This window comes from Alternaria ethzedia (genome assembly GCF_023757985.1).
Source record: "Alternaria ethzedia strain BMP 0044 chromosome Unknown scaffold_3, whole genome shotgun sequence".
Classification (NCBI taxonomy): Eukaryota; Fungi; Ascomycota; class Dothideomycetes; order Pleosporales; family Pleosporaceae; genus Alternaria; species Alternaria ethzedia.
The window spans coordinates 1,383,502-1,408,732 of record NW_026056196.1 but is presented as its reverse complement, the minus strand read 5'-3'; the positions used below and the strand labels follow the sequence as shown (position 1 = coordinate 1,408,732).

General features: G+C 53.4%; 11 protein-coding genes across 11 annotated transcripts; 7 read left to right on the top strand and 4 right to left on the bottom strand.

The window, feature by feature from the left end:
- Nucleotides 1-486: 486 nt before the first annotated feature.
- Nucleotides 487-1,624, top strand: J4E87_001961 (uncharacterized protein; the record flags this gene model as incomplete). The annotated part of the gene is made up of 2 exons (XM_049373601.1): nucleotides 487-849; nucleotides 911-1,624. 2 exons carry the CDS (start codon nucleotides 487-489, stop codon nucleotides 1,622-1,624), a joined length of 1,077 nt encoding a protein of 358 aa, XP_049236971.1.
- A 453-nt stretch (nucleotides 1,625-2,077) lies between these two features.
- On the bottom strand, nucleotides 2,078-3,217 carry J4E87_001960 (uncharacterized protein; the record flags this gene model as incomplete). Its single annotated transcript, XM_049373600.1, has 4 exons — nucleotides 2,078-2,909; nucleotides 2,960-3,043; nucleotides 3,089-3,121; nucleotides 3,171-3,217. The coding sequence occupies 4 exons, from the start codon at nucleotides 3,215-3,217 to the stop codon at nucleotides 2,078-2,080; spliced, it is 996 nt and encodes a 331-aa protein (XP_049236970.1).
- Nucleotides 3,218-5,809: 2,592 nt separating this feature from the next.
- On the top strand, nucleotides 5,810-8,339 carry J4E87_001959 (uncharacterized protein; the record flags this gene model as incomplete). The annotated part of the gene is made up of 2 exons (XM_049373599.1): nucleotides 5,810-7,091; nucleotides 7,138-8,339. 2 exons carry the CDS (start codon nucleotides 5,810-5,812, stop codon nucleotides 8,337-8,339), a joined length of 2,484 nt encoding a protein of 827 aa, XP_049236969.1.
- A 519-nt stretch (nucleotides 8,340-8,858) lies between these two features.
- J4E87_001958 (uncharacterized protein) lies at nucleotides 8,859-10,000 on the top strand (the record flags this gene model as incomplete). The annotated part of the gene is made up of 3 exons (XM_049373598.1): nucleotides 8,859-9,180; nucleotides 9,561-9,868; nucleotides 9,920-10,000. The coding sequence occupies 3 exons, from the start codon at nucleotides 8,859-8,861 to the stop codon at nucleotides 9,998-10,000; spliced, it is 711 nt and encodes a 236-aa protein (XP_049236968.1).
- A 157-nt stretch (nucleotides 10,001-10,157) lies between these two features.
- Nucleotides 10,158-11,220, bottom strand: J4E87_001957 (uncharacterized protein; the record flags this gene model as incomplete). The annotated part of the gene is made up of 3 exons (XM_049373597.1): nucleotides 10,158-10,375; nucleotides 10,430-11,145; nucleotides 11,216-11,220. 3 exons carry the CDS (start codon nucleotides 11,218-11,220, stop codon nucleotides 10,158-10,160), a joined length of 939 nt encoding a protein of 312 aa, XP_049236967.1.
- Nucleotides 11,221-12,224: 1,004 nt separating this feature from the next.
- On the top strand, nucleotides 12,225-15,280 carry J4E87_001956 (uncharacterized protein; the record flags this gene model as incomplete). Its single annotated transcript, XM_049373596.1, has 2 exons — nucleotides 12,225-12,344; nucleotides 12,431-15,280. 2 exons carry the CDS (start codon nucleotides 12,225-12,227, stop codon nucleotides 15,278-15,280), a joined length of 2,970 nt encoding a protein of 989 aa, XP_049236966.1.
- Nucleotides 15,281-18,531: 3,251 nt separating this feature from the next.
- On the bottom strand, nucleotides 18,532-19,167 carry J4E87_001955 (uncharacterized protein; the record flags this gene model as incomplete). The annotated part of the gene is made up of 2 exons (XM_049373595.1): nucleotides 18,532-18,856; nucleotides 19,013-19,167. 2 exons carry the CDS (start codon nucleotides 19,165-19,167, stop codon nucleotides 18,532-18,534), a joined length of 480 nt encoding a protein of 159 aa, XP_049236965.1.
- A 292-nt stretch (nucleotides 19,168-19,459) lies between these two features.
- J4E87_001954 (uncharacterized protein) lies at nucleotides 19,460-19,903 on the top strand (the record flags this gene model as incomplete). Its single annotated transcript, XM_049373594.1, has 3 exons — nucleotides 19,460-19,542; nucleotides 19,652-19,758; nucleotides 19,812-19,903. 3 exons carry the CDS (start codon nucleotides 19,460-19,462, stop codon nucleotides 19,901-19,903), a joined length of 282 nt encoding a protein of 93 aa, XP_049236964.1.
- A 323-nt stretch (nucleotides 19,904-20,226) lies between these two features.
- Nucleotides 20,227-20,644, top strand: J4E87_001953 (uncharacterized protein; the record flags this gene model as incomplete). Its single annotated transcript, XM_049373593.1, has 2 exons — nucleotides 20,227-20,307; nucleotides 20,369-20,644. The coding sequence occupies 2 exons, from the start codon at nucleotides 20,227-20,229 to the stop codon at nucleotides 20,642-20,644; spliced, it is 357 nt and encodes a 118-aa protein (XP_049236963.1).
- Nucleotides 20,645-21,025: 381 nt separating this feature from the next.
- On the top strand, nucleotides 21,026-21,721 carry J4E87_001952 (uncharacterized protein; the record flags this gene model as incomplete). Its single annotated transcript, XM_049373592.1, has 1 exon — nucleotides 21,026-21,721. One exon carries the CDS (start codon nucleotides 21,026-21,028, stop codon nucleotides 21,719-21,721), a length of 696 nt encoding a protein of 231 aa, XP_049236962.1.
- A 2,054-nt stretch (nucleotides 21,722-23,775) lies between these two features.
- Nucleotides 23,776-24,849, bottom strand: J4E87_001951 (uncharacterized protein; the record flags this gene model as incomplete). Its single annotated transcript, XM_049373591.1, has 1 exon — nucleotides 23,776-24,849. One exon carries the CDS (start codon nucleotides 24,847-24,849, stop codon nucleotides 23,776-23,778), a length of 1,074 nt encoding a protein of 357 aa, XP_049236961.1.
- Nucleotides 24,850-25,231: the final 382 nt, after the last annotated feature.

Below are 25,231 nucleotides of genomic sequence, written 5' to 3'. Positions count from 1 at the left end.
TAAACTTCAGCTACGTGTGGTCACGCGTTTTAGCTGTTTGCCTCGGCTTCGGTTCTTTAGGTAGTTACCTTGGGTTTGTGGATACTTCGTGCTGACGCGTGTGTTTATCGTGAGGTACAGCTGGGCATGGATGGCGGTCCGAATGTGACAAGAGTGTTATTGGTCCGGTAGATGGGTGAGGTAGTTTGTGGGTGAGGGTTGTGCACTTTTTCCGTGTGCGTAACTTCGTATCTATTGTGTTGGAAGGCCGTAGACGGGGCTGGTGTGGGGTAGAGATAGGGTCGTTAGCTAAGGGAGAGTCAGGGTAGCTCGACGCGTTATGGAGCTTGGGTGTTGGTGCGGGGAAAGGTATATGTACTGGAGGTGTCTCTCGGGTTGCTTCAATCCGTCTTCAATTAACCCATCCTGACTGCTCCTTCCCCCTCCCCGAAGCGTCTCGTCCGAACTGTCTCTACATCGAGTGGTACACTACATCAACCGTCCAACATGTCCCTTCCCTCCAAATATAAAGCCGCCATCTACGATGCGCCCGGCTCTATCTCCACCAAAATCGTCGATCTCGACATGCCCGAGCCCGGCGCCGGCGAAGTCTTGATCAATCTCACACACTCTGGTGTCTGCCATTCCGATCTAGGCGTTATGATGAACTCGTGGAAAACATTACCTTTCCCCACACAAGCCGGACAAGTCGGTGGTCACGAGGGCGTAGGCAAGATCGTAAAGATGGGACCTGGAACCGAGAACTCGGCAGTCAAGATGGGAGATCGTGTGGGTATCAAATGGATGGCGGGTATTTGTGAGACATGCGAGGCTTGTAGGGCGGGTATGGACGCTTCGTGTTTCTCAGGAGTAAGTTTTACCTATACCTATGACCAACTTCTGGACTGCGATCACTAATTCGGGTAAACAGAAAGTATCAGGATACTACACACCAGGAACCTTCCAACAATACGTCCTCTCCCCCGCAAACTACGTCACGCCCATCCCCGCCGACCTCGACTCCGCAGCCGCGGCACCGCTTCTCTGCGCAGGTGTGACCGTCTACTCCGCGCTCCGCAAGACAAACGCCGAGTCAGGTGCTTGGGTCGTGATATCGGGTGCCGGAGGCGGACTAGGTCACTTGGCCGTGCAATTCAGTGCCAGGGGAATTGGCCACCGCGTTATCGGCATCGACCACTCTTCCAAGAAAGACATCGTCATGGAAAGCGGCGCTGAGCACTTCATCCCCGTAGACGGAACAGAGAACATGGTCGAAGCCGTTCAAGCACTGACAAACGGTCTCGGCGCTCACTCCGTCGTCGTCTGCACAGCGAACAACATGGCCTACGCTCAATCCGTAGACCTACTTCGTTTCGGCGGCCGCGTGGTATGTGTCGGTATCCCTGAGGGCGACGTCGTACCCATCAAGAGCGCGAACCCTGGTGTCATGGTCGCCAAGGCGCTACAGATCGTTGGTTCTGCGGTAGGATCAAGGAAGGAGGCGATCGAGACGATGGAGTTTGCCGCGAGGGGTATTGTTAAGACGCATTTCAGGACGGAGAAGATGGATAAACTTTCGGATATCTTCAATGAGATGCATGCGGGCAAGCTGCAGGGTAGGGTTGTGTTGGATATGACGGCATAGGGTGGACGATTGGATTGGTGTTAAGAGAGTCAGAAGTATACGGCTGTATTATTGAATGTCATCAGCTTCACGACCTGCTCAGTTGCTCGTGTTCGGTATTAGCCTTTGTAACACCTGTATCTAGCGTATAGCGTCTAACAGTTGAACTTAGTAGCCTCGAGTTATGGCTATCTATTCATCTTCCTATCATAGTGGGAACTGAGAAGCAGCAGTGTACTACGCGCGTAGAGATCCTCGGTCTATCCTGCGTGCACGGTCTGCAGCCACATTCGTTGAAATATTTGAATATAAAGCCGTGCTGCCAGCTTATGTTCCCTTCAGAGACCAGAATCGGTGCGTTGAACAGATCGTGGAGCGAGGAGGCTGATGTTGGGCCGTCGCAGAACGCGTGTTGTTGTTGTTTGGACTAGCTGAAGTCAGCGTCCTGTCAAAAGGCATGGCCAGAGCAGTACGTCATACCTGCACCGCGTCTCGTCTGTCCCTCTCAAGATATCCCGTCCAGTCTTCTCCACCTCCGGTGCCAAACCTTTCAAACCGTACCTTGACGTCCGCACCAACGTCCCTCGCACGACGGTATAACGATCCTACCATCTCATACAGATTACGTTTGATACTCGGTTCATGCAGTATCACTCCAGGACCTGCTGTGGGACCGAGGAAGCAAAGCTCCAGCACAACAGTATGATTTGTGTAATTGATTGTCTCCAACCCTTCTAGGCGATCAACATACATTGCGCATGTTGACGGTACGTCGAGTGTGACATGTTCTGAATAGCATGCTATTTGAGCTCTGCTCACACCCGTTGCAACGTCTTCGGCGTCGTGAAAGGCGGCGTTGCTGCGAAGGTACACACGTAGATGGCGGACAAGATCGCGGAAGTATACCCCCGGCCGGATCTCGGTATTCAGTAGCTGTCTAACGTTTAGACTGGTTCTGGAGCCGCGGAAGTAGAAGGGCGTTTTGCGAAGCACTAGGTTTTGGAATTCAGTACTGACTGATGAACCCATCACAGCGACGGAGAAACAGTAGTCATGCATGAACGGATTGAGCTCTTCGCGCATGGCTTTCGCATGCTCGCTCGCTCCAGCGCTGCCAGATTGCAATCTTCCGTTCACGATCTCGACCTTGGGATGTTCCAGTCTTGGGATGACTATCGGCTTGCTGATGTCGAAGACATGCTCGTAGATATTCTCACGGACCTCCAACGGAAGCGAAGCGTGAATCTCGCTGAGGAGCGGCGCGAGAAGCTGACCGGAGCATTGTTCAAGGTCGGCCTTGATTTGACTTGGCGGTATCAGCGACCACTTCTACGACCATAGACAAACCAGACTCACTTCGTGAAGACGCCTTTCCAATCTTGCAGCACGTTGAGCTTTTCCGATCTGGTGATGCGGGGGACCTTGATTTCATCGGCGATCCTGAGAGGTCAGTGGTAAGCCTTTGAGACAGGCTAAGGCCCATACCGCTCTTGAATTTGCTTGAGCAATCTGCTCTTCCTGAGTCTAGTCAGTAGCGTGTCTAGAAATTGCAATACGGTTGATATACTTCAGGATCGTGCGCTGCCATTGCTCTGTGCACTGGTTGGCATCCATATCTCGCTAAATGTCAATCTCCCGCCGTTGGATCTAGAGCGATCGCTAGCGTTAGTAGCGCTGGGTTGCGAAAGAAGAGATGAAGATTCAAACTTTTTCGACATCACGATGATTCTGGATCAGATACGCGGTCTCCGTTACTAGCGCAGAATACAAAGAGGGGTTCCAGCTCTGTGCGCAACGTTACACAGCGTGTAGCGTGTTGTCTTCCTCCAATAGACTATGTGTTGACTACCCGAAATGTGGGAGCGGAATACAAGACTCTCTATGCCAACCTTTGAATGTTAGCAGCACACTATCAAAGCCAGCAAGTACGACCTCCAAGCAACGGGTCGCTACGACATATAAGCGGTTGGATTGATGCCCTCTTATCTCCTTACGCGTTACAAGGCCAAGCTGACAGAAGATCTGAGAAAGGTTCCGATGATACGAGCCGAAACCACCGTCACGGATGTGACCGGCAATCAAACGATACGCAACAGGGTCGCAATCACGGACCCTCGATCATGTGCGGACTAAGAGTTGATCGGGGCACTAGATGTGCGATGTCGAAGTCCGTGTGGGCCGTAGTGTGTATCACCGCGCCGGACGCCCACTCCTATTCGCATGCGCACGCCTTACACGAAGGGTCTGGAGGGGCCAGGTTTCTCCAGAGGTCTCTGATCATTCCGCTTCGGTTGAAGATATTCTGTGTAGCCAACAGCCTCACCCTGGTAAGGCCAGCACAGCTCCTTGCAGTGCGACGTCAGCGACGTCATGGTCACAGCTAGAGCGAACCTTGGATCACCGCTAGTCGTCCAAGGACCAGGCAGATGCAAATGATCAGTGATGTTGGGGTCGAGAAGCTGAAACGAGATGGAGTTCGATGCACGGTGCCGTGGGGTTTCGACATACATGAGGTGTGCCTGGTGCATCAATAAGGCGCAGTGCTTATAGAGTAGTTCGAGGCGGACGTCGTGTCCGGCACAATGGCCCCAAATTAGTGCGGCACCAGGGCTGAGCAAGCAGTCGCGCCGCAAATAGCACGGCCCCAGCGCCAAAACACAACAACCTTGGATGTCTCTGATTGCTCCCCACTGCTATGCCTCACTACAACGCATCCTTGTGATAACGTTTATTGCGCAATGAGGAGCCGTACATGTCCCGGGGGCGTGCGTCATTGGGTTTTCGCCCGCCTGCCCACCCATGCTGTCCTGTCCGCCCACTCGGAGTTGGCCTCCATCTCATCTCACTCAGCTCAGCTTTCGCCGGGCGCTGCATGCATCTTCTGTGCGGAACGCCACGGCCGGGCTATTCATGGAGCTCGGTGGTGTCTAGCAGTGCCTTAGGTTATGATTATCTTGGCTTCGGACGATATACAGTCCATGCCCTGCCACCATGCCCGAGTCACGGCTTCGATGGGAGATCCCTTATCCAACTACTCACCCTCAGCAACTCCAGACTGCTACTCGTACATTTTCTGCAGCCTAATACGTCACTAATCGACCCGCTCAAGCCCACCTGCCCATGTTGACACATTGCTCTGAGTGATCAGCCTCACCTGGCGCACTGAAGAGAAGGATGTCAGCTTTACTTAAGCTAAAGCCGAAAAAGTCAGCTACCATCTTACGCGCAGTTCCAGAAAGTACTAAAGACGATGCGGCTCTCCCCTCTCACAATCACAACACAGCGACCGAGGGTCGCAGGGACGGCAATGACGGCAACCGACCGTCGTCAGCAGGTTTGACCGTACCGTTGCCTTCAAGATCAACATCTATCTGGGGTAGGAGACGGAAGAGCATTGCTTCGGCAGTGGTCGCAACGGGAGCCAGTAATACTGCAGGTGGACTGTCGGCATCAAGCCACGCATCGCTTGTAGGCACCATCGGCACATATAAGCACGGCAAAATCCAATGGCGAAAGAAGAATCGCAAAACGGTCACTAAGCACAAGAAGAACATTCCGAGCGGGGCCAGACATCCGGCTGCGAAGCCTAAGATACAAGTGGTAATCCCTTGTGGAAAGCCACTGCCCGCTCTTCCATTCCTCGAAACGGGCCCTACCGATCTCGAAAGCCACCACGAGGTCTCGCCTCCGTCAGCAAGCCACCATCGCATACGAGATTCCATTGTATCTCCACTTGCGCATCCGCAAACACAGCACACAATCCGCCAAACCGCTCCAGTGAATACGCGATACACACCGAACCAATTCAAGAATAGCTTCGAGTCTAACAGTTCGTGTAACGAGTTGCAAGATAGCGATGCTTCATCACTGCACAGCAACCACTCTTCAGAGACTAGCGTGGAGGTCGATAAATCTCCGACACAAGGAAGCACCTGCCAACCTTCAGCGCATCTTCCGAGTGGCCAGACCCTGGCGCCTAGAGGTACTCTACATGCTCGCTCTGAGCTCACCCTATCTTTCAACGGGAGCCAATCCCATGCACCGCCGTCGATAGCGCCCCGAGAATACATCCACCCGTCCTCTAGCGATGAGAATCTCCCCTTCCAACCAACTTGTGCTCTCCATGTAGCTCAGAGCAAGCCACGATTGAACCGAAGGTCCTCAAAGCGGAGCGGTCCGCGGCAGAACTTAGCCGCGGATGCAAGTATGGGCATGATCAACGAGGCGAAACCCTCAGGAACTGAAGCGTTTCCAATCCCTCCACGTGCGTCCAGCCCTACGTTGAGCGAGGCTGAGTTCGACCTGCACGCTCAACTGGCTTCTTCGTTTGGCAGCAACAGCGATCCTCGCATGCTTGCCCAGGATGGGACGCCCCTTGCAGAACGCAACCCTTCCTGGAGGGGCATGCGTCAGGCGTCAGCTGGAGACGGGAAGCTTATTGATACTACAGGCCAGCCCCGAAGAGATTTCGCTAATGCTGTACTGCCTGATAATCCTCCTCCGGCTGTCCCGCGTAAATCCAGCAGGCGGCGATTGGCAGCCAGGACGACTGTTGAAGTCAACCGTCTACCGCGAGACCATATCGCTTCACAGCTGAAGCGAAAGTCCTTTCGCACGAGCAGAACATTGACACTTATGATTCCGCAATACAAGCGTTCCAGTGTGGACCTGGTGTTTTCTCCGCGAGCTGTTTCTACCAAAACCACCAAACCACCCATTACGTCTGACGGAGCTGAGAAAGTCATACTCAACATCTTCCAACATCTAGATCACTTCAACGATCTTTTCGCCGCAGCCTCCATCAACCGAGGCTTCTATCGTGTGTTCAAACGTCATGAACTCGATCTCATCAAATCTACCTTGCAAAAGATGTCACCACCAGCCTGGGAGTTTAGAGAGATCGCCTTTCCTGGACACGAACTTCTACTTGCAGCAGACCTTGAGACGACACGACCTGCAGAGGAGTACACCCCAACTTCATATCTCAAGCTCCAGAAGCGAGACATCCAAGTCATCCGCACAATCAAGTTGGAGATTATGGAGAAATGCCAGTCCTTCGTACGACCAGAGATATCAGCTGCGCTCATGAGCGCCTGCCCAGCCGAGTCTGCTAGGGTTGACGATGCGTTATGGCGCATATGGACATTCTGTAAGCTATTTGGCTCGGGAAAAGGACGTGAGGAGGACATTGTTGCGCAGATGGACTGGCTCAATGGTGGTATGCTTGTCCATCAGGCGACCTGCACCTTCAGCATGATGAGCACAGACCTCATGAGCGACACATTGGTCGGTGCACCTGAGTGCTTCGGGCAAGGGAACGAAGGCGGCCTTACCGCCGAGCAACTCTTCGACATGATGGAACTATGGACCTGTCTTTCCGTCCTGCTACAAAACTTCGAAGGGCGCACAGTTCAAGCCCGACAAGCCGGTATTTACGACAACACCGACATTCGTGGTGGCGATATTGATGGCGAGGAGATGATGCTTGGTTCGTCTATCCGCTGCATAATCATGGATCTTGCTAACCAGACCAGACGAATGGATCTACCACCTCCTCACCTTTGGCCTTGATACTGTTCTCAAGCTCACTGGCCCGTTCCACCCCTCGGATCCCAAAGCCTTTGTTATTGCGGCGGAGAACGGATGGGTCAACTGGAAGCCTCCTGTGCTTGACGGTACACGACAATACTTCCTCAAAGAAGCAGCCCGACGCGTCTACGAAGACAAGATTGCGCATACCTATGCTAAGATCTCAATCCGCGACGTGCAGCGCCAACAGTCCAAGATACGTATTCAGAAACACATTGACGAACTCAAGGATCGCAAAAGGAATGGTGAGCAACGACCAATGGTTCTCAGGGAAAGACCCATGTCAGACTGGGATACTGTGATTCGAAACTTGACACGCCCTCCTCTACCACCACAAGGCCCGGGAAAGGACATCATCACTCATGTTCCGGCACTGAGATCATCTTCTGTGGAAGACATACCGACATCTGTGCCTCTTCCTAGATCGAGGTCGACATCCAGCAGAACAGCTTCACCACCTCGGCGAACTGTGGCTCAGCCTTTGCTCCCATCACCGCCCCCCTCCACAGTTCCTAGTAACCATGATCGACATAGCATTTCGTCAATCCTAGCACCTATCAGGGAACGGACACCCTCACCGCCACGTCGAACGGTTGCTCAGCCCCTTCTACCATCTCCCTCGGTCACAACAGTCCAGAGCAACCGCGATCTATACACCATGGGCAGTGTATCAAGCGCAAGCTCTCCACCCCGCCGCATGTTTGCTCAGCCGCTTCTGCCGACACCCTCCGCTTCCACGGCGACAAACAGTCGTGATTGGCATCGCTACAGCACAGGCACATCTATGCCTTCTATCCTCGAGGATCCATTACATCATCCTCTGTCCGAACCACCCGGACCGCCTCACCCCGCATTCCGCCCTCATCCCATGTCAATGCCTTACCGTGGCCGCCACATGCGTCAGAGTAGTAGTCAGTCATCTGCCGGAAGCTCCACTCCCAGAGGTGGAGCCCTCCAACAGCACGAACAACAACACCACATCTATGGATCTCGGAGTCATGAGAACACGGCCGATAAGGCCATATGGCGGATTGTCGAGATGGGTTTCACAGCCGAGCAGGCCCGAGAGGCGCTAAGGTTAACCGATCTGGGAGACGGACTGAGGGTCGACCGAGCGGTGGAATTGCTGCTTAGTCGGCAGACATGAATGAGCTGGTGTTTGCAGAGTCGGAAGGATTCCGCTCGAGACAGATAATTTCCTTTTGTGGTAGGCGTTGCGATTTTGTCCTTCATTACAGCGCGTGCAAGATACCCCATCCTTTCGTTTGTGCATCTTATCATCAACAGTCTACAGTCGTTCAATGTATATTTTTACCTTTGCAGAACGGTCGGCGACCACAACCCACTTTGACATTATCATCTAACGGAATTCAACGGTTGAAGCCGCTGATGAGTCGTGGAAATTACCCGAAAGGGGACGGGACGGTATCCAATTTTAATTTCGCGGCCCCTCGACCCCAACGCTAATTCGGGATGACCCTAGCTCGATGGTTTGCCTTATTCGCATCACGATCAGGCAGTGCAAGGAAAGAAGTGGGAGCTTCGTTCGTGTATTTCCGCTCAGATCGCTCCTCAGACTCTTCTCTTCCCGCTTCTCTCCACTCGACTTTCCATCTGTCGACAGCGACAAAAAACAAACCTTTGCGGAGTACAGTCCGCATACTCGATGCCCGGCATGTTGTCGCAAGCGTCGATATCTGCAACATTTCTCCTCCTCCTAGCGTCGCTCCCGTCCAGCACGCCCACCTGCTTCCTCCCCAACGGCACCGCGCACCAGGACGAAGGAACTTCGCGCTGTTCCTCCATATCTGGCTCCCCACTCTACAACACATGCTGCCAGACGCAATGGCCGAATCCACCGGGCGGCGATGTTATAAACGGCCCTACGGCGGATGAATGCATGCCGAACGGGCTGTGTCAGAACAGAGGCTTCAGCAGCGCACCTGGCCAAGAGGCAGAGCCGTGGACGCACTTCTACCGGGTTTACTGTGCGAATGCGAACTGGGAGGGTTGCTTGGATGTCTGCAGAGACGGGGTATGTTGCTTTTCCCCGTTTGTGGCTATGCATGTGGCTGGGGGCCTGGTTTCAGAGAGCTAACAAGCAACTAGAATCTAGCAGACTCCGTCTCACAATTGACGCCTTGCGACGGAACAGCCAAATCAGAGTACTGGTGTTGTGGAGACAGCAACGCGTGCTGTTCGGCCTCCGCTGATGCGCTGGTCTCGAAGAGAATCAGGATTCCAAAGGAACTTGGAGGCGAGCAAGTAGCTTCTGCGAGCGCGGGGCTGGCATCGCCAAGTGCTGGACCGGCTTCCTCACGTGTGGGCACAGCTTCTTCGATCGGGAGCACGATAACTAGGAGTGCAGCACCGGTAGCGACGGGGACGGGAACGGGCGAGGAACCCACGCCATCATCCGACGCAGCGAACCTACCTGGCCAGAACGAAGAGCAGAAGGATGAGGGCAAATTGAACTCGGGACGCAACATCGGTATCGGCGTAGGTGTCGGCGCTGGAGTTGGAGCTTTGCTGGGTATTGCAGTGACCATTCTACTGCGAAGACGGAAGTCGAAGCAGAAGACTCGGGAGATTGAAAACGAGATTGCAGAAGAGAGGCAGAAGCAGGATCTAGCCAAAGGGTACCACCACGTGGCTGAGATGCCGCATCAGGAACCGGTACGTCGAAATGCTAACGCGGCAAGGGATGCTGAGCTAACGTTGAGATAGGTGTACGAGCTTCACGATGGGAACAGAGCTGATCTGGAGTTGGATGGGGCGAACAAGGCGCAGTCGTCCATGTATCGTTAATCCGCTGTTGGGCTCTTTCGAGTGGATGCTCTAGCTGATTACGATATGGCCGTCGGGCCAGGTACATACCATTGGGGAAGTAATGAATGCTCATACAGACCACATCATCTTCCCGTTGTACCTCTCTTGGTGCTCTCTCTCTTCTCCAACGTTGCTTTTACTCCGTCTTCGATTTCCTAGACTGTTGGTCTTCCTTGACAGCTTCCATGAATGCGCTGGCTGCGATACCGCAAGTTCCTGTCACGCTTGAGCCTACAGCAATCGCCTGGACGATTGCAAGCCCATACCGTCCCATTGCGGCACTCGTAAGGATAGCGAAAGCGCTACCCGCAGCGATGGGAGCGACGCCTGCTTGGAATGCAGAAGCCATGGAGCCTAGCTCATGTGTTAAAAGTCGGTCCGGAGATATGATCAGTGATCGATACGTACCAGCAGCGATGCCGATGGGTGTGAAGCCCACAAGGCCTAGCATGGCCGGTGTGACAGCAAGAGCGATGGGGCCCGAAGCGATACATGCCAGCAACGTGGTGAACAATTTGGGATTGGCGAGAATCCAAGCTTTGAGCCTCTCGCTGAACCCCGTGAGATCTTCTTTGGTGAACTCAATGTTCGGGATAGCCGCCTGACCAATGTCATGGAGGATGTCGCCGCTGCTTAGCTTCTCCCAGACGTCGCCGGCTGTAGTACCAAGATGGTTCGCCATGTCTTCCCCGAACTTTGTGATGAACTTCCAGTCATACTCTTCGTTCATGTATCCATCTGGGACCTGCGGCAGGGCGTGTAGACCTTGTTTGCCGCTGTGGTAGGCTGCCCGGGCAAGTATCATAGCATTCTTCGAAGCACTGCTGATAACGGGAGCGGCATGTTCGCCCGCTTCCTTACTGAGCCTGCCCAGATGAGTTCTCGCGTCTGCGGCGGCTGGACCAGCACGTTTTGCTACTTCTTGACCGAAAGCGCTACCGTGTGTCCATGCCTTGTCTGCAGCAGATGCTACATGTCGCGCCGCCTCTGGTCCGTAGGTGTCGGCGAGTCTTCGCGCGTCTTCAAGCAATCTCATCTTGTCGGAGATTGTGATTTGGCTTGTGTGTGTAGTGTCGCGCACAGTGTTCTCGGTGTCGCTACGTGATAGCAAACCATTATCTACACTAGCGCGGGATAGGTGAATGCGGAGGTGCTGCTGTGTAACACCACGACATGCGGGGTCCACGTATGAACGCCATTGCTGATGATGTTGCAGTCTCAATAGCTTGTACCAGCCGCAGAGGCCAGAGGTTGCAGTGACTCAATACTGTTTATCGAGGATTGTTTGCACAACATTAATGAACCTTGGAAGTAGTCACAGAACGACAATGCACTACTGGCATAAAAGAAGAACCAAGAACGATACCTTGCACCCTACGTATCCACAAGGCTAAGTCGTACGACAATTCTTGTGAGTATATGGTCCATTCAATCTCCCATTGGCCAAGTTGGACATCGATCATTATGAAACATTGGGGTGAATCGTGCCCGATGAGGCATGAACGATGTCTAGTAAATGTTGTTGGAGGTTCGCGACTGTGGCTCTGTCTTGTTGGTGCAACGACGAAAGCCAACTCAAGGCCAGAGAGCTCTTTCGGACCACTGCTGCCGTAGATATAGAGCACCGTCGTATACAACATGGAATGCAGTTGCTCGTGGAGGCGATAAGATTGGAGACGCGGAAATGACCGACCCGGGTCCACGTTCTAGAAGCTTGGCACGGGCCCGTTGAACAGGACTTGGAACCTGGAGGCGAGCGGACCGATATAGCGTCATAGACAACGGCCTTTAGACGACGGCGTGGACAGTACAAACGGGTTGCGAGTGTTTGATTGATGTAGGCGCGTCGTGTAGGCGCAGTGGCGCGCTGCTAACAGGAATGTGAGTGCCTGGCGTGAGAGGTGCAGGTGATGCAGGGCCACTTAAGCGGGGCGATAGGTTGGACGTCATCCGCGGATTCGTCTGATCGACCAGGCTGATGTGCGGGACAGGGACCGGCAGCGACCTCGCACCAACCATCGAGACGTGCGCGCCTGTCAGTGCAGGGATGGCTGCCATGTTTGACGTGCATGTGTGCAGCCTGTGTCGCGCCCAGCCTGCTGAGCTTTGTTGACGTCCCCTTATCCCCTTATAATGTCCGCCCAAGGTATGCCTCGCCTGCCTGCTGCAGGCCGCCACGATGCTGCGACGACTGCACCACGACATGGTTGACGATAATGCCGGAAAGCTGCTGCGGAAGGACAGCAAGAGGCAGCGCGTCCTCAAGTTCTTCAGGGCTTTCAAGCAGAAGCAAACACAGCGCCAGGGTGAAGTCGCTGTACCTGTATGTCACCTGCTCCTTCTCTGTGGTGTTATCGCCACGATACTCGCATCATGATCAAGAAGCTGATAGCAAACTTCGCGACAAAGGCACCGCCCAAGCACGATAACACTGCCCCGCAATCAGCCCCTCCACAAACACTCGATGTGATACCCCAAGAGGAACCGAGTGCCGCAGTCGATCATGAGAGCATGTCGCCCGCAGAAGAACTAGAGCCAGATCGCGTACCTACACCACCGCAAGAAACCAAGGAGGACAAGTTGGAGACTCTTGGTGAGGGCCAGCTTCGTACGCTCTTCTCTGGGGCCCCACAGTTTGGCATCGCCAGGACAGGCAGTCGCTACACACCAACCGTCACTCATCCTTGGAACGCCGATGCTGTGCTCAAGGAAGCAGCCGACACAGTTCCACTTGCCGAACCCGCCTTCTCAGCCGCGACCCTACACGAACATCCATCCAAGACCTCACAGCTACCCGAGACTTCGAAACAGTACAATGGTTATCAGGTGGACGTGGTGGAGATGCCAAGCATGGTCGGTGCCCAGGGTATCGAGCCAGGGACTGTTGGCTTCTCGCATTTCCTCGAGCTACCAAGGTCTGACACACTGGCCAGTGAGCTGGACCAGTCTCAGTCAAGTCAAGACTCCGCTGAGTCGGCCAGGAACAAGGAAGTCATGCAGGCAACTCCTGAGCGACTGGGTATCCGGCCGGTGGACTTGAACTTGATATACGACCGCTTGGCTGAGTTCCAGGACATGTACGAGGCATTTCAAGACAGCCCCGAGCCCATGACAATCCTCAACAACCAAAGCTCTGGAGATCTATACGCGAATTTATTCACCAAGTTCCTTACCCCTCCGGGCTACGACGACTCTACCGCCGACCCTACAGGCTTGCAGACACAAATCGTGGCCCTACTCAGGGTATTGGGACTGAAGGGTGTCTGGTACGACTTCAGCCTTGTCGAATGGAGGATAAGGCTGGGCCAGATACTGTGGAGTGAACCCGAGCCAGCCTCCGAGCACGAGCACCAAACTCTATGGACAGAGCGGGAGATGCTATTACTACAGATCACCTTGGCCTGTGAGTTGCTGCTTCGATTGGATGCCTTCACGAATGCAGATGCGACCGACGCTGAGATCCGACTTCGGATTGACGCAAAGGATATCGAAGGATTTCTCAAGATCAAATCGAGAAAGGTTGACTGGGATTTGGTGCTCGCACGGAGATTTCTTGACAACGTCGTCATTATGCGAGGCAACGATGCGCCAGTCTCACCCAAACCCAAACTACGTGGACTACTGTCATTGCTAAGCCAAGGCGCTCACGCCCAGATACCGCAGTCGGACCTCATCATACTTCCACAGCATCAATCCAGACAGCTCTCTGGGCTTCTTCACTTTGCGAAGACGCTGCAATGGCCTAGCCTGGACGTGGTCTCGGCGGATTTAGCTCGGAAGCTTGGAGAGCAACACAAGATCGAGGAACCCACACCAGCGTCACCCAGCGGAAGGTTGCTCGACATGGCCACCCCTTCCGGCATCAGTGTTTACGGCACGCCTCTGCAAACACCCCTCGCTTCCGGACAACAGCTGGACAGCTACTTCGGTCATATCGGGAAGCCCGCTCTGAATCGCAACAACTCTCGTGCCTTACGCATGCCACTTTCCCCCGTGTCGACCATCTCGGAAAACGATGCCACGTCCAGCTACAATATCGGAGGGTGGCTGAGTCGGTCTTATCTGACTGGTCTTGTGCTCCCCGGAGAAGCCATCTCACACTTCCTCGTGTCGACCTTGCTTGAGAACGACAGTAACGCTATTGCCAACCTGGGAGAATCAGCGAACTTGTACGGCGGATTCACCTTTGGCGACAGAACCTTTTGGAGCAAATCTTCCGTTGTTGGGCGTATTCTGGCGTGTGTCAAAGGCTCTACAGAGTGTATGGGCTGGATCTCATGTCCAAAGCTGCCCGACAGCCCTGCCGACCGTTGGTACTCGATTCACAGCGAACTGCTTCCGTACGAGAACCGGTTACGACCAAGAGACGGTTCTGACACAGTCGCCGAAGAGTCAGCTATCGCGCCAGTCGATTCTCTAGCTTCGTTGAGGTCCGAGGACTTTGTTCTTCCTCAGGATCCTGATTCGTACCTGGCTCCCTCCTTGGTCTTCTCGCAGTGGGAACTGGTTCCAATTAACACAGACCTCATTGACGGGGACAGCTTGACAGGACCGCCAACCGAAAGTGACATTCATGCGCCATCAATGACGTTTGTTACTAGAGGAGATGCAGTGAGCCACGCCATCACGTTGACATACGATGTTCAATTTGTCACTTCTTTCCCTTGCACCACAGCTGCGTCTGCACCTCCCTCGTTCACGCATCGCCCTAAGGTCCTGAGGCGCTCTGGCACCGGAACAATTTCGAGATCCTCTTCAAAACACAGCGTAACTCTTTCACGCCGCAACAGCCACGGGTTTGAGCCGCTCTTATCGCATCCCCCGGATGCTGCAGACATCGCGCCAAAGCGGATGTACGAAGCATCTACCGGACCAGAAGTCGAGACACTTGCGACTAGCAGCAAACCCATGAACGCGCATCCTCTACACCAGTCGTACTCGTACAAGATCGTACCAGTCACCGATGTTCTCGATTCTAACTTCTTACTGCCGTTCGAGCTCCACACGTCCAAATCTACGGAGCGCCTACTTGATCTATCGCGGAGCAACGACAGCGACAAAGCGGAGACAATCAAGAATAACAAGAAGGCTGTGTTGGTACTAGATGCCAGGGCGTCATCTGATCTTCAGTTGCTCGCACGAGCCTGGTGTGCAGAAAAGGGCCTTCATGCGATCGTGAGCCGTGTGGGAAGGACTTGTTTGGGTTGCTCCATTCGCGAGGCCAGAGGTTTAGGCATCCACATTGTGATCAGAGTATAGGCTGCCGCGTGACTACTTGGTCACTTATGCCAGCACTGGAGTTTTTGCCACATTTCTCAAATTGTTACATTGTCCTCCGGGCAGGGAGTTGGGGGTTTAGTTTTGCTACAGGCCATTATTGCGGGCGCGCATACAAGATACCCACATTGTGAATGAATACTACTGTTACTCTCCATTGCCCATAACGATCCGTTGCCACGTCCTTTACTTGTTTGAGAATCGCGTATGACAAAAATAACGTGTACCCACTCTCTACGCGCGTTCGCAATCAGCCACCGCATTCACTCCTAGAGCGCATGTATCGTATTTCGATGACAACGGTGCGATTGCAGAGGCTGTGTTTGCCTACCCTGAGTTCACTTAGCAAGATCGGCGGCGCTCACAGCCACGTGCTGCTAGCCGAGGGGGGCGGGCTGTGTGTCTGTGGGTGGCCTGGCGTGCCTGATCTCACGCGAAGCGCGTTTGAACTTTCGCGGATCGAAAATCAAAAACTTCGAACACCGCTCACCAAGGCTCTTATCACTTTGGAATCTATATCTACGACGTGTCAATTATCACGATCTTACTTTGTTTCTGCTGTCGACAAAATACATCATCATCGACCCTGACTTACAAGCTCACCTGGTCTCTCTTCTTACATCATCCTTCCTTCCTCCTTCGTTCAGCACCGACCCTCTACCACCAAAACTCCTCCAGCAGTCGCCACTCTCTCCCCGCATCCAAGATGAATTACGCCCCTATGAACCCAGAGACAGAGGAGTTCACACCTGCGCACGACGAGCCGAAAGACTGCTGCACACGATGCATCCAGCGGATAGATTGCACGCTGGCAGGCCCCTGGTGCATCGAATCAATTATTGCGTGTTTTGCGAGTATGGGAAGTTGTTTGGGCGATTCTTGTAGTAGTTGTGGAGACTGCTGTGGTGAATGCTGTGCTGGGTGTTGCAAGGCGTTCACCTGACGCGGTAACATGGAAAGAGAGGAGAAAGAGGAAGACCCTGAAGACGTTTGCGGTATTTATTGTTCAACAGGCCCGCTCTTGTTGGGGTATCGACCTGAACTACTGGTGTCGTGAGTGGTTCGTTAGGAGTCTATGGGTCATCGCAGAACCAGAATATGGCGAACCGAAGTCTGGCATCAAGCACATGTAAAAGAGGTGGATAACTGAGCAAAAAGTGGGAGCGTGCCTGGAGAGCTTCGCACGCTGCTTGAACGCGATTACCTTGGATGCATGCCAACACGCCGACACGACAGAAAGCACTCGCCATTGCGACTCCCATAGCGCGAAGCACGTGCGAAATGCCATGCTGATGGTCTTTGACCTTCAAAGTGGCATCTGCTATACCCTTCCACAACAACTTTCCGCTTATCAGCCATCGCCTCTATTGCTACAGCACTATCGCTATCATCTGTTGGCATCGGGTTCAACGGCAACATCATTAAAGGTATGCAAAGCATGACCTAATTCGGGACTGTTCTAATGTGATGCAGCAGTCATATCGTCTCATCCTTACCACCGGCATCCAGTTATTAGAGGCAGCACTTGAAGTCTTCGCGCTTTGCTTTTTCTCCGCAAAAACATCCACAGCAGGTGCACCCACCTTTCCAGACACAGCATACAGACTACGGGTCAATCGACATCCCAATCATGCCTGGGAACGCAGGTCGGCGAGCTCGCCATATGCGCGGCTGCGGTAGATTCTACCTGGACCGTAGGATATGTCCTAATTGTGGAGCGACGGTATACCAGTTCTCCAGACACGCAGTTCAGACTTGTAGGACTTGTAAATACAACTTTATCTGGAACCGTGAGCCAGAAGTCGCACCAGCGAAACCTCCTGCTCCACGTCCTCTCGGTCAGTTTGACTCAACTTTGACGTGCCATATCTGGACTGATTGAGACTAGGCCGCGGACTCGTACGCGTGTTGAGCGATATAGAGGATGGCGATGAATCCGATAATTCAGATGACGAAAGCCTGAGACCGAGAAACAGTATCACGACTGATGAGGGTTCTTTCAAACGTCGCTCGAGTCCGAAGACCGAATCCAGAGACGACAGCGTCGTCAGTCTACTCAAAAACTGGGCACCATACACCTCCAAATCAGGCCGGGCAGACGATACACAACTGCCAGCAACTCCTCCAGTCAGCCTTGACTCGCTCAGCACAGTCCGCAATTCTCTTCTCTCTCCCTTCATCCCACCTCCACGATCCCGCATACACGTTCCAAGCAGATTCCGAAGGTACACCAACCGCGTCCGAAGGGAACCCGTGGCACCTAGTCCGTCCGTGGTGACCGCCGATGCTATCAAGAGAGTACCTCGTATGGTCATGGTCAGACAAGCCTTTTGTCTCAATTTCATGCTCGAGGCACTGGGACGCGATCCACCAAGACATGGAGGATCTCTCAGACACCCGTCTCCTGTGATCGAGCCGCGTGATCCTGACGGTGTGGTTTTGCAACACTGCGCTGATCTTCACCATGCTCTTTTACCGCTCGAGGGGTGGGAGAGAGATGGAGTGGTCGGGGAGATTAGAGCTGCTGAAGAGGGAGATGTTGAACGAGACCTAGAGATGGAACTACTCGGCATCTTCAGCCCCGACGCGCTGTTCGATTTCAGCGATGCCGATGAAGTTGCTCTCCTACAGCCCGAACAGTCCGGTGTCGATGGCAGCAATGAGGATGGGGAGGTTACGCGTTGCGGGGAGGAGAAATCTCTCCGCGATCGCATGCAGGAATTTTCTTGCTACACGTTCATGCGCAATCTGGGTGCTGGGCTGAAGAACAAGGTACGCAAGTGGAAGAGATAAGACAGGATGCAACAGCAGCTCTAGGCTGGACATGTGCGTTTGCGCGCTGGTGTCATTCAGTCTGTGGGAAACACTGTACTCTAGCATGGCGTTAGAAACCGCGGATGTCGACTCTGAGAAAGAGCATGCTCCTGACCCGACATGTCTATCGCTCAGTGGAGAGTCATGGTTAGCATGCAAGACAGACCATAGAACTATAAAAAAAATCTGAACACGCGAACCTCTCGAGTGCTGAAGGATTCTGATCGTTCTTTGTTTGCTATTTAAAGCAAAGGAATCATTGTCATAATAACACGCTGGTGCATATGCTCCAACATGATTCCGCAGTAGATATACATCCAGCTCGTTCAGTCCTCCCATCTGCCCGCACGCAACGCCTAGCTTTCCAGCCGGGGAATCCACTTTCCAACCTCTCAACCCTATCTTCACCCAGTCGTAGTTTACTTCAGAGCCTTCTCAGCTTTCTTCTCCGCCTTCTCAGCAGTGTGCTTAACATCCAGCATTTCGCCCTTAGCCTGACCCTCGGTGTTCTCCAGACTCTTGTTGTACATGTAAATGCGACCGACTTGTGTGGCACCGACGCAGAAAACGAGGAAGTTGACACCAGCCAGTGCGACGTTCTTGGGGCGGATGACGAAGCACCAGCGCGTCCAGATGGCGCCTGTGCACATGAGAGCGAAGTTCTGGGTGAAGGAGAGGGATTCGGCGGGGCGGGAGAAGTCGGAGGCGCCGGCGAGGACCATGCCCCATTTCATTACTGGGGCCCTGCTGGAGTGTTAGCATTTGTGCGATGGCTTGGGTGGGGTGTGCTGGGTTTTGGAGGTGGGTGTTTGCTGCTGCGGATGCGGATGCGCTTCGGAGAGTGCGGGGAGCTGGCAGCGCATTGCGGGTGGGCATGGAGATGGTGTCGAGGCAGCGTACCAGAAGTGGACTGTCTTGGGGCCGATGGGGCTGTTCCAGAACTTCTGGAAGCCAGCGGGCTCAGCGCCCGCCGTGGACGCATGTCGGCGGGCATTTGCGCGTTGGAAGAAGGGTCGGAAGGAGCTGAAAATGCGGGAGCCGGGGCGGAACGACATGATGGCGAGCTGTGTCCTGGACGCTCGAGGTCGGCGATTCGAGTGGGAGCAGGAATTGGGGCGTCGAGAGCGAGGTCGAGGCCTTGGCGAGTGTCGTGTGCGAGAGCCGTCGCGATGTCGGGCTCAAGCATAAGATGATAAATCCGGGACTATCGATGGGGGTGCTCCGACTGCCTTAGGCCCGTTTGGGTAAGGCGTGCGCCTGGCAGCTTGACGAACATTGAATGTCGCTGCCGGCCCAGTGACGACAGTCACCGATTGATACCCCCGCACACCAGTACCGGTCCTTACTATGGCGTCAAAAGCATTCGCAAACGGCCTCAAGGAGCTGAGGTTCCTGTTCTGCCAGACCAGCGAGCACAGCGCCGCGACAAGGTATGCGACAACCGAGTGAAGGAGCGCAACCCAACGCGCACGCCATTGCACCAGAGCGGGATAGGCAGGACAGGCAGGATAGAGCGAACCGCGCTGACCGACTGGATAGGAATTTCCTCATGCGAAGCTACCCCGCCATGAAGAAGGCCAACCCATCCATCCCCATTATGATCCGCGAAGCCAGCAACACCCAGCCCACCGTATATGCCCGATTCGGTGCGTCACACTCACCACGGACATACGAGAGCGATGCTAATAATCTGGGATAGACTTCGGAAAGGAGCGGAAGCTGTCGCTGAAGGGCCTGGACGACAAGGCCATCGAACAACAAGTCACAGAGCTGGTACAGAAGGGCGCATGAATACATACTGGGAAGGAGGACGAGTGAACAAGACAAGAGTCGTAGGTGAAGACGAATAGGCATACGTACAGCTCAAGAGAGCACAGCATAATAGCTCTGTATAGCCCGAATTGACCGTCTTCGAGAGTCCATTTCTCTTTCACCTCGACTTCTAATTCCCCATTCACCCTCATCGTCCCATCTTTTGCGTAGCATATAAACTGTCCAACCGCCTCCCATCTTCCTATTTCCTCAGCCGCCAGAACCTCTTTTGCCGAATACATCCTCTTCACACCTCACAAACATTCTGCAAAACATCACCGAGACTACTACATACACTAACGATGTCTCACCAGACCAACCTCCCAGGCCACCATGACGCCGAAATCGCCGCCGCCGAGGTGGATATCCTCGTCGTGAGCGACGTGAGTACCTCCCGGCCCCTCTATCATTTTCAGATCATTACTGACAAAGTTACTTGTATAGCACCCCGCCCTCGCAACCGGCCGCGCGGCCGAAGAACTCAAGCGCATCGAAGCGCAGTATCGGCACGTTGTCGAGCTGCTCGTCCAAGAAAAGTCGGCTGCGGCCGCCCGGATCGAAGATCTGGAGACCACCAACGCCGCCCTGCTGAAAATCCTCGGCAAGAAAATGGCGGACGAGGTGAACGGCATCTTTGTGCAGACGCACATTGTGCCCGCCAAGAGGGTCGTGCTTCGGCCTGGAGAGGAACTCTGGTCTGGCATCTTCAAACATGTCTGAAGATGGGTTGGGTGGTTTGGTACTATTCTGATTCCCCGTCTTGTTTCCTCTTCCCCTTTCCCGATTTTGTTTTTTAGTGTTTTTTTAGATAGATATTTCCCTTCTGGCATCAAATTCCATCGCGTGGTGTGCCGCATATCATGTCTTCTTGGTGCGTGTACAGTGGTGTCTTCGTGATTTTGTGATTTTGACATTGTGAATGCAACATGTTCTACATGCTTCTATATAAAACTATACCTCAAAGTACCGCATACATCCTCCAGAGTAGCAGCAACCGGCTCAATCCCAGAGCCATTGTAGTCCTCCCAGTACCACTTGTTCGGCGTCTTGAACTGCAGAAATCCCTCGACTCACATCACGCCCACCTGAGAACCTAGCATCATGTCCGCCTCAATGACATGTAAGCCCCAACAAGCCGGCTTCTTCAGCCGGTTTCGTCGCAACGACTCCGTCATGGGCTCACCGACAGGCTCTGCTACGCCTTCCCTCGCGCCCTCTCTCGCATCCTTGAGTCAGGACAACGACAACCTGGCTGCGACCAACACTCGCCTACAGAACCGCAACCAAGAGTTGATGCAGCAGTCTGAACTCAACCAACTGCTTTTCCAGCAAACCTCCGAAGAGCTCACAGCGAAGGAGAGAGAACTTGTGACGCTGAAAGAGAGGTTGAGCTCTAATGCTGAAGCTACGAATGAGACTATTCAGGCTCTTGGAGAGCAGCTCCAGACTCTGACTGAGCAACTGGCGGAATTGCAGGACACCAATACTTCGCATGAGGCTCAACTAGCTGATTCCGAAGAGCAGCAACACCAGCTCTCCTTAGAAGCTGCCCATGTGCAGTCCCCGACCCAAGAAGACGTCGACGACTTGATCTGGGCTAAGCTCCAAGACAAGAACAAGACCATCCACTTCCTGCGTTGTCGCCAGGCCAAGTCTGATAAGCGTATCCAGAAGCTGCAGGAGCGTCTGGAGGTTGAGCAGAGTGTGGGGAGGGATTGGGTTGAGACGATTATGATGGTTAATATGAAGGTTAGGGCGAGGGCGAAGGCGGAGGATGATGCTGATGCTAAGGTGTAGATGTGTAGATGTAGGTGATACGGCGTAACGGTATGGTGTGGTGATTGGCATATAGTAGTCGGACTAGGCGATATTCACACAATGCACTGTACATTTCTCGCAGTGTTTCAGATCTACTCTTCGTCCAAATCTTCACCTGCTAGTTCTTCGTTATTCGTGCTCTTCTCTCTACCTCCCCTCAACGCTAGCAGCTTCGATCAAAGCCCCGCTTGTCCATGCTGCAATGCCCGTAGCACACTTCACAGTAACACCCTCGACGTCAGTCCGCTGCGCCTCCTGTTCACTTCCCAACAAGATGACTCCGAGGTGTCACGTAAGGCGAAAGACGCCACCAATGTATCGCGTAGTCACATGATCCGTCATGTACTGCTGTTGGGTCAATCCTTGTTCCGTGCTGGACGCCACCAATAATGCTTCTCAGGCACATCACATACAAATGCCTGTGTCGCTGTTGAGTCGCTCGAAAACTACGATAGCGTGGTCGACTAGGTTGATGCCTGTTGGTGTCGGTGTTTCGTGGCACACGTAGTGGGCTGTCAGGCGCCTGTCTTTGTTGTGTCATCGCCCGCCTTTGGTCTCCGAGACTCCGAAACAGAATGTACCTGCATATATGGCTAATGCCAAGATGTATGTTGCCGCCGTCTTTGTGCTCATTCGGCTCTTTTGCCGAGTAGGTGCGCAGATGATCTGCATGCTGCAGGGTATTCCGAACGAAGTAAGAATTGACGACGGGTACTGTATCCATAGAAGATTATTTGCCTCGTTTGCCTTGTATGAATGGTCTCAATAACCTGGCCATGACGCGTGTGCCTTAGGTGGCAATGTAACTGGATCGGTTGAGCTGGCTTGCTTGGTTGGGGTGCTAAGACCCTTGTTTGATGTGGGAATGTTTTGTGGCGAGATACAATCGGAGGCCACTGATCTGTGTGTTCAGGGAAAGTGTCTCGAATTGCGATAGCGTCATGCGGTATCTTCAGTCCGCTCTTCCGTCATACCTACTGTCTGGCGCTTGGTCGTCGCGGCAGTCAAGCGAGAATACCGAAAGCATCCAACGTTACATCGGCCGAGCTGTACCTTGTTTGCGCAACGACCCAATACTCGACCCTGGCGGCGCATGCCTGGTCAGCATAATCACGGGATCATGGTAGCTCTGTTGCTCATGTAGACGCCCGCTGAGCATCGGACGGCTGCAGCTTACTAGCTTCCTTGGGTGGAGGACTGACATGGATGACGACGACTTGGAATGCAAGCCACAGACGGGACCTTGCGGTAGGATGTGATAAGTCGCATAATCGACGTACTGAACCAACTCTAGTTGCATTAGATGTGTCTGCAAATTCTATCATCGGTCTTCCAAGCATGGATCATGCGTTCTGTAGCACCTCTGCGCTGTAAGGCGGTTGGCTGCTCTGACAGCAGGCACTACAGTCTGTGGCTGCTATCTGACAGCCCGTGTATTCATGACTATAGTACTGTAGCCTATAACGACGTGCCTTAATTTCGAAAAGTTTATCAACATGCAAGCCACCTCGAGGGGAATACGAGTGTATGTCGTGCGCGCACGTTGATACTGGCCGCCCGGGTGACGCATGTGCGATGGTTTGAGCGCACAAGACCGGTGAACTCGATTGGGCCGTTTTGAAACGAAGTACAGTCGTTGATATCTGAGAGTTGGTGGACTGACTTCTTATCGCCAAAAGGTCGGCTCAGTGTGATGCGAATGAAGGTCCATTGGAGTAGGATCGATATGTATTACGGCAATAAGCTGGAAGCATTGAGTGTCTTAATGCCGTGCTGGAGCGTCAGATATGAGTCCTCCGATTGGGCTTTTTGGTCCGAGATTGAATGCCGCTTGAGCCTGATTTTGGACATTGTTGAGCGATATGGCTAGTTTCGCACCTTGTACCTCGCAACGCCAACTCCAAAAACAGGCATTACGAAGCAAACCCAACCTTGAAATGCGAACATTAAGTTTCCGAAGAGAGAACAACATATCTAAGATCTGTTGGAATGGCTGGTGAATTCAGAAACATGATTGGAGGCCTGGTTGTGGTTCAACCGAGGAGGACCTCCCATTCCCACTCTTTCATGACACTCAACCAATGCAAGCGGCTCTTGACTGTTACTCCCGAATTCTGGGAGTCTGTGGTACCAGACGGTATCGGCATCCCGTACGGTATTTCCCGTGAACCGAAGTCGCGATCGGCGTCGTAATCATCGGGATAGGCGTCGTTCTCGCAAATAATGGATGCGTCTGATGAGAAGCTGTCGCTGCGCAAGTGCTCCATATTCATGGTTGTGCGCTCAAGCGCATGATTGTCGCGTCGATTCCAGACTTCTTTCGTGACTTCCAAACATCGCTCTATGATCCCCAATTTCATTCTGGTAGACATCAGAGACCAGCGATCTTTGACCCATTCCCGATTATCCGGCTCAGTCATCTCACAGCCAGCAGCCATCAGAGGGTAGATGTGCACGATGATCGAGCGTGAGCGTGGATGAACGGTGGCCAAGGCGCACAGTACTTTGTTTGCGAGCACGCCGGGTGGCTGGGAAGGAACCTCAGGTACGGCTTGGTGAAGATAGAGCAGTGTTGCGTATTGATAAGCGATCGCAGTCTTGATAGCATCTTGCGGGCTTGTTGTCTCATCTTCTGGTTCTTCAATGTGAGAAGGCGGGGTCCATTCCTCGAGTTGAGATTTCAATTGCACTGCTTGCGATATGATGATGGGTCCGTTGCTATCGGATCTCCGCACTTTCCTCACCAGATTGGCGACCCGACCAATGATGGGGAAGAGCGTGTGCGCGCAGCCCATCAACGGGTCAAGAGTAGAGTCGGTGTCTCCAGCAGCATATATGCTTTCTCTCACATTGTCGACATCGTATGCGTCGTCTTCATCAGCAGAAGTAAGGCGAGCAAGAACGTCCATGTAAATCCAAGTGTTGCAAAGAAACTTCAGCCGAGCCCATTCTTCGCCTTGCTTTGGCATGAGACGATGGTTCATGAGTGCTTGATTGATCAAGATCTTAGCTCCTTTGATGTGGTTGATGCCGGTACTGATATGCTGGTCCCAAGATTCGGCAAAGGCCAGAACAAGTGTAGTCGATATAGCTGCGTCGACACGCATGTTTTGAAGTCCAGCAGCCAATGCATGTACGGCGCTCCGCATATGATCTATACCCTGTATGCGCAAAGTAGGCATATCTCTTGCCTGATGGAAGGAGGTCATCGATGCGATGGCATGATAGAGTGCGGGACAATCCCTCGTTAGAGGCCAGATGAGAGTCCGCCATGGGTTCTCTGTAGGCCCGTCCTTCAATGACAGTACACCGCACGTGTCCCTATGATAACGCCGTGTGAGTGACTCCGCCGATGTCATAGACAACTGCAACTGGGCCGGGATCTTGAAGTCAGGAGAATTTGAGGAAGAGCCTGATGAGCTTGGTGTCGCGGGCGATGGTAGCCACATCACGCAAGCTGCAGACTCATCGATTCTATCGCGTACAACT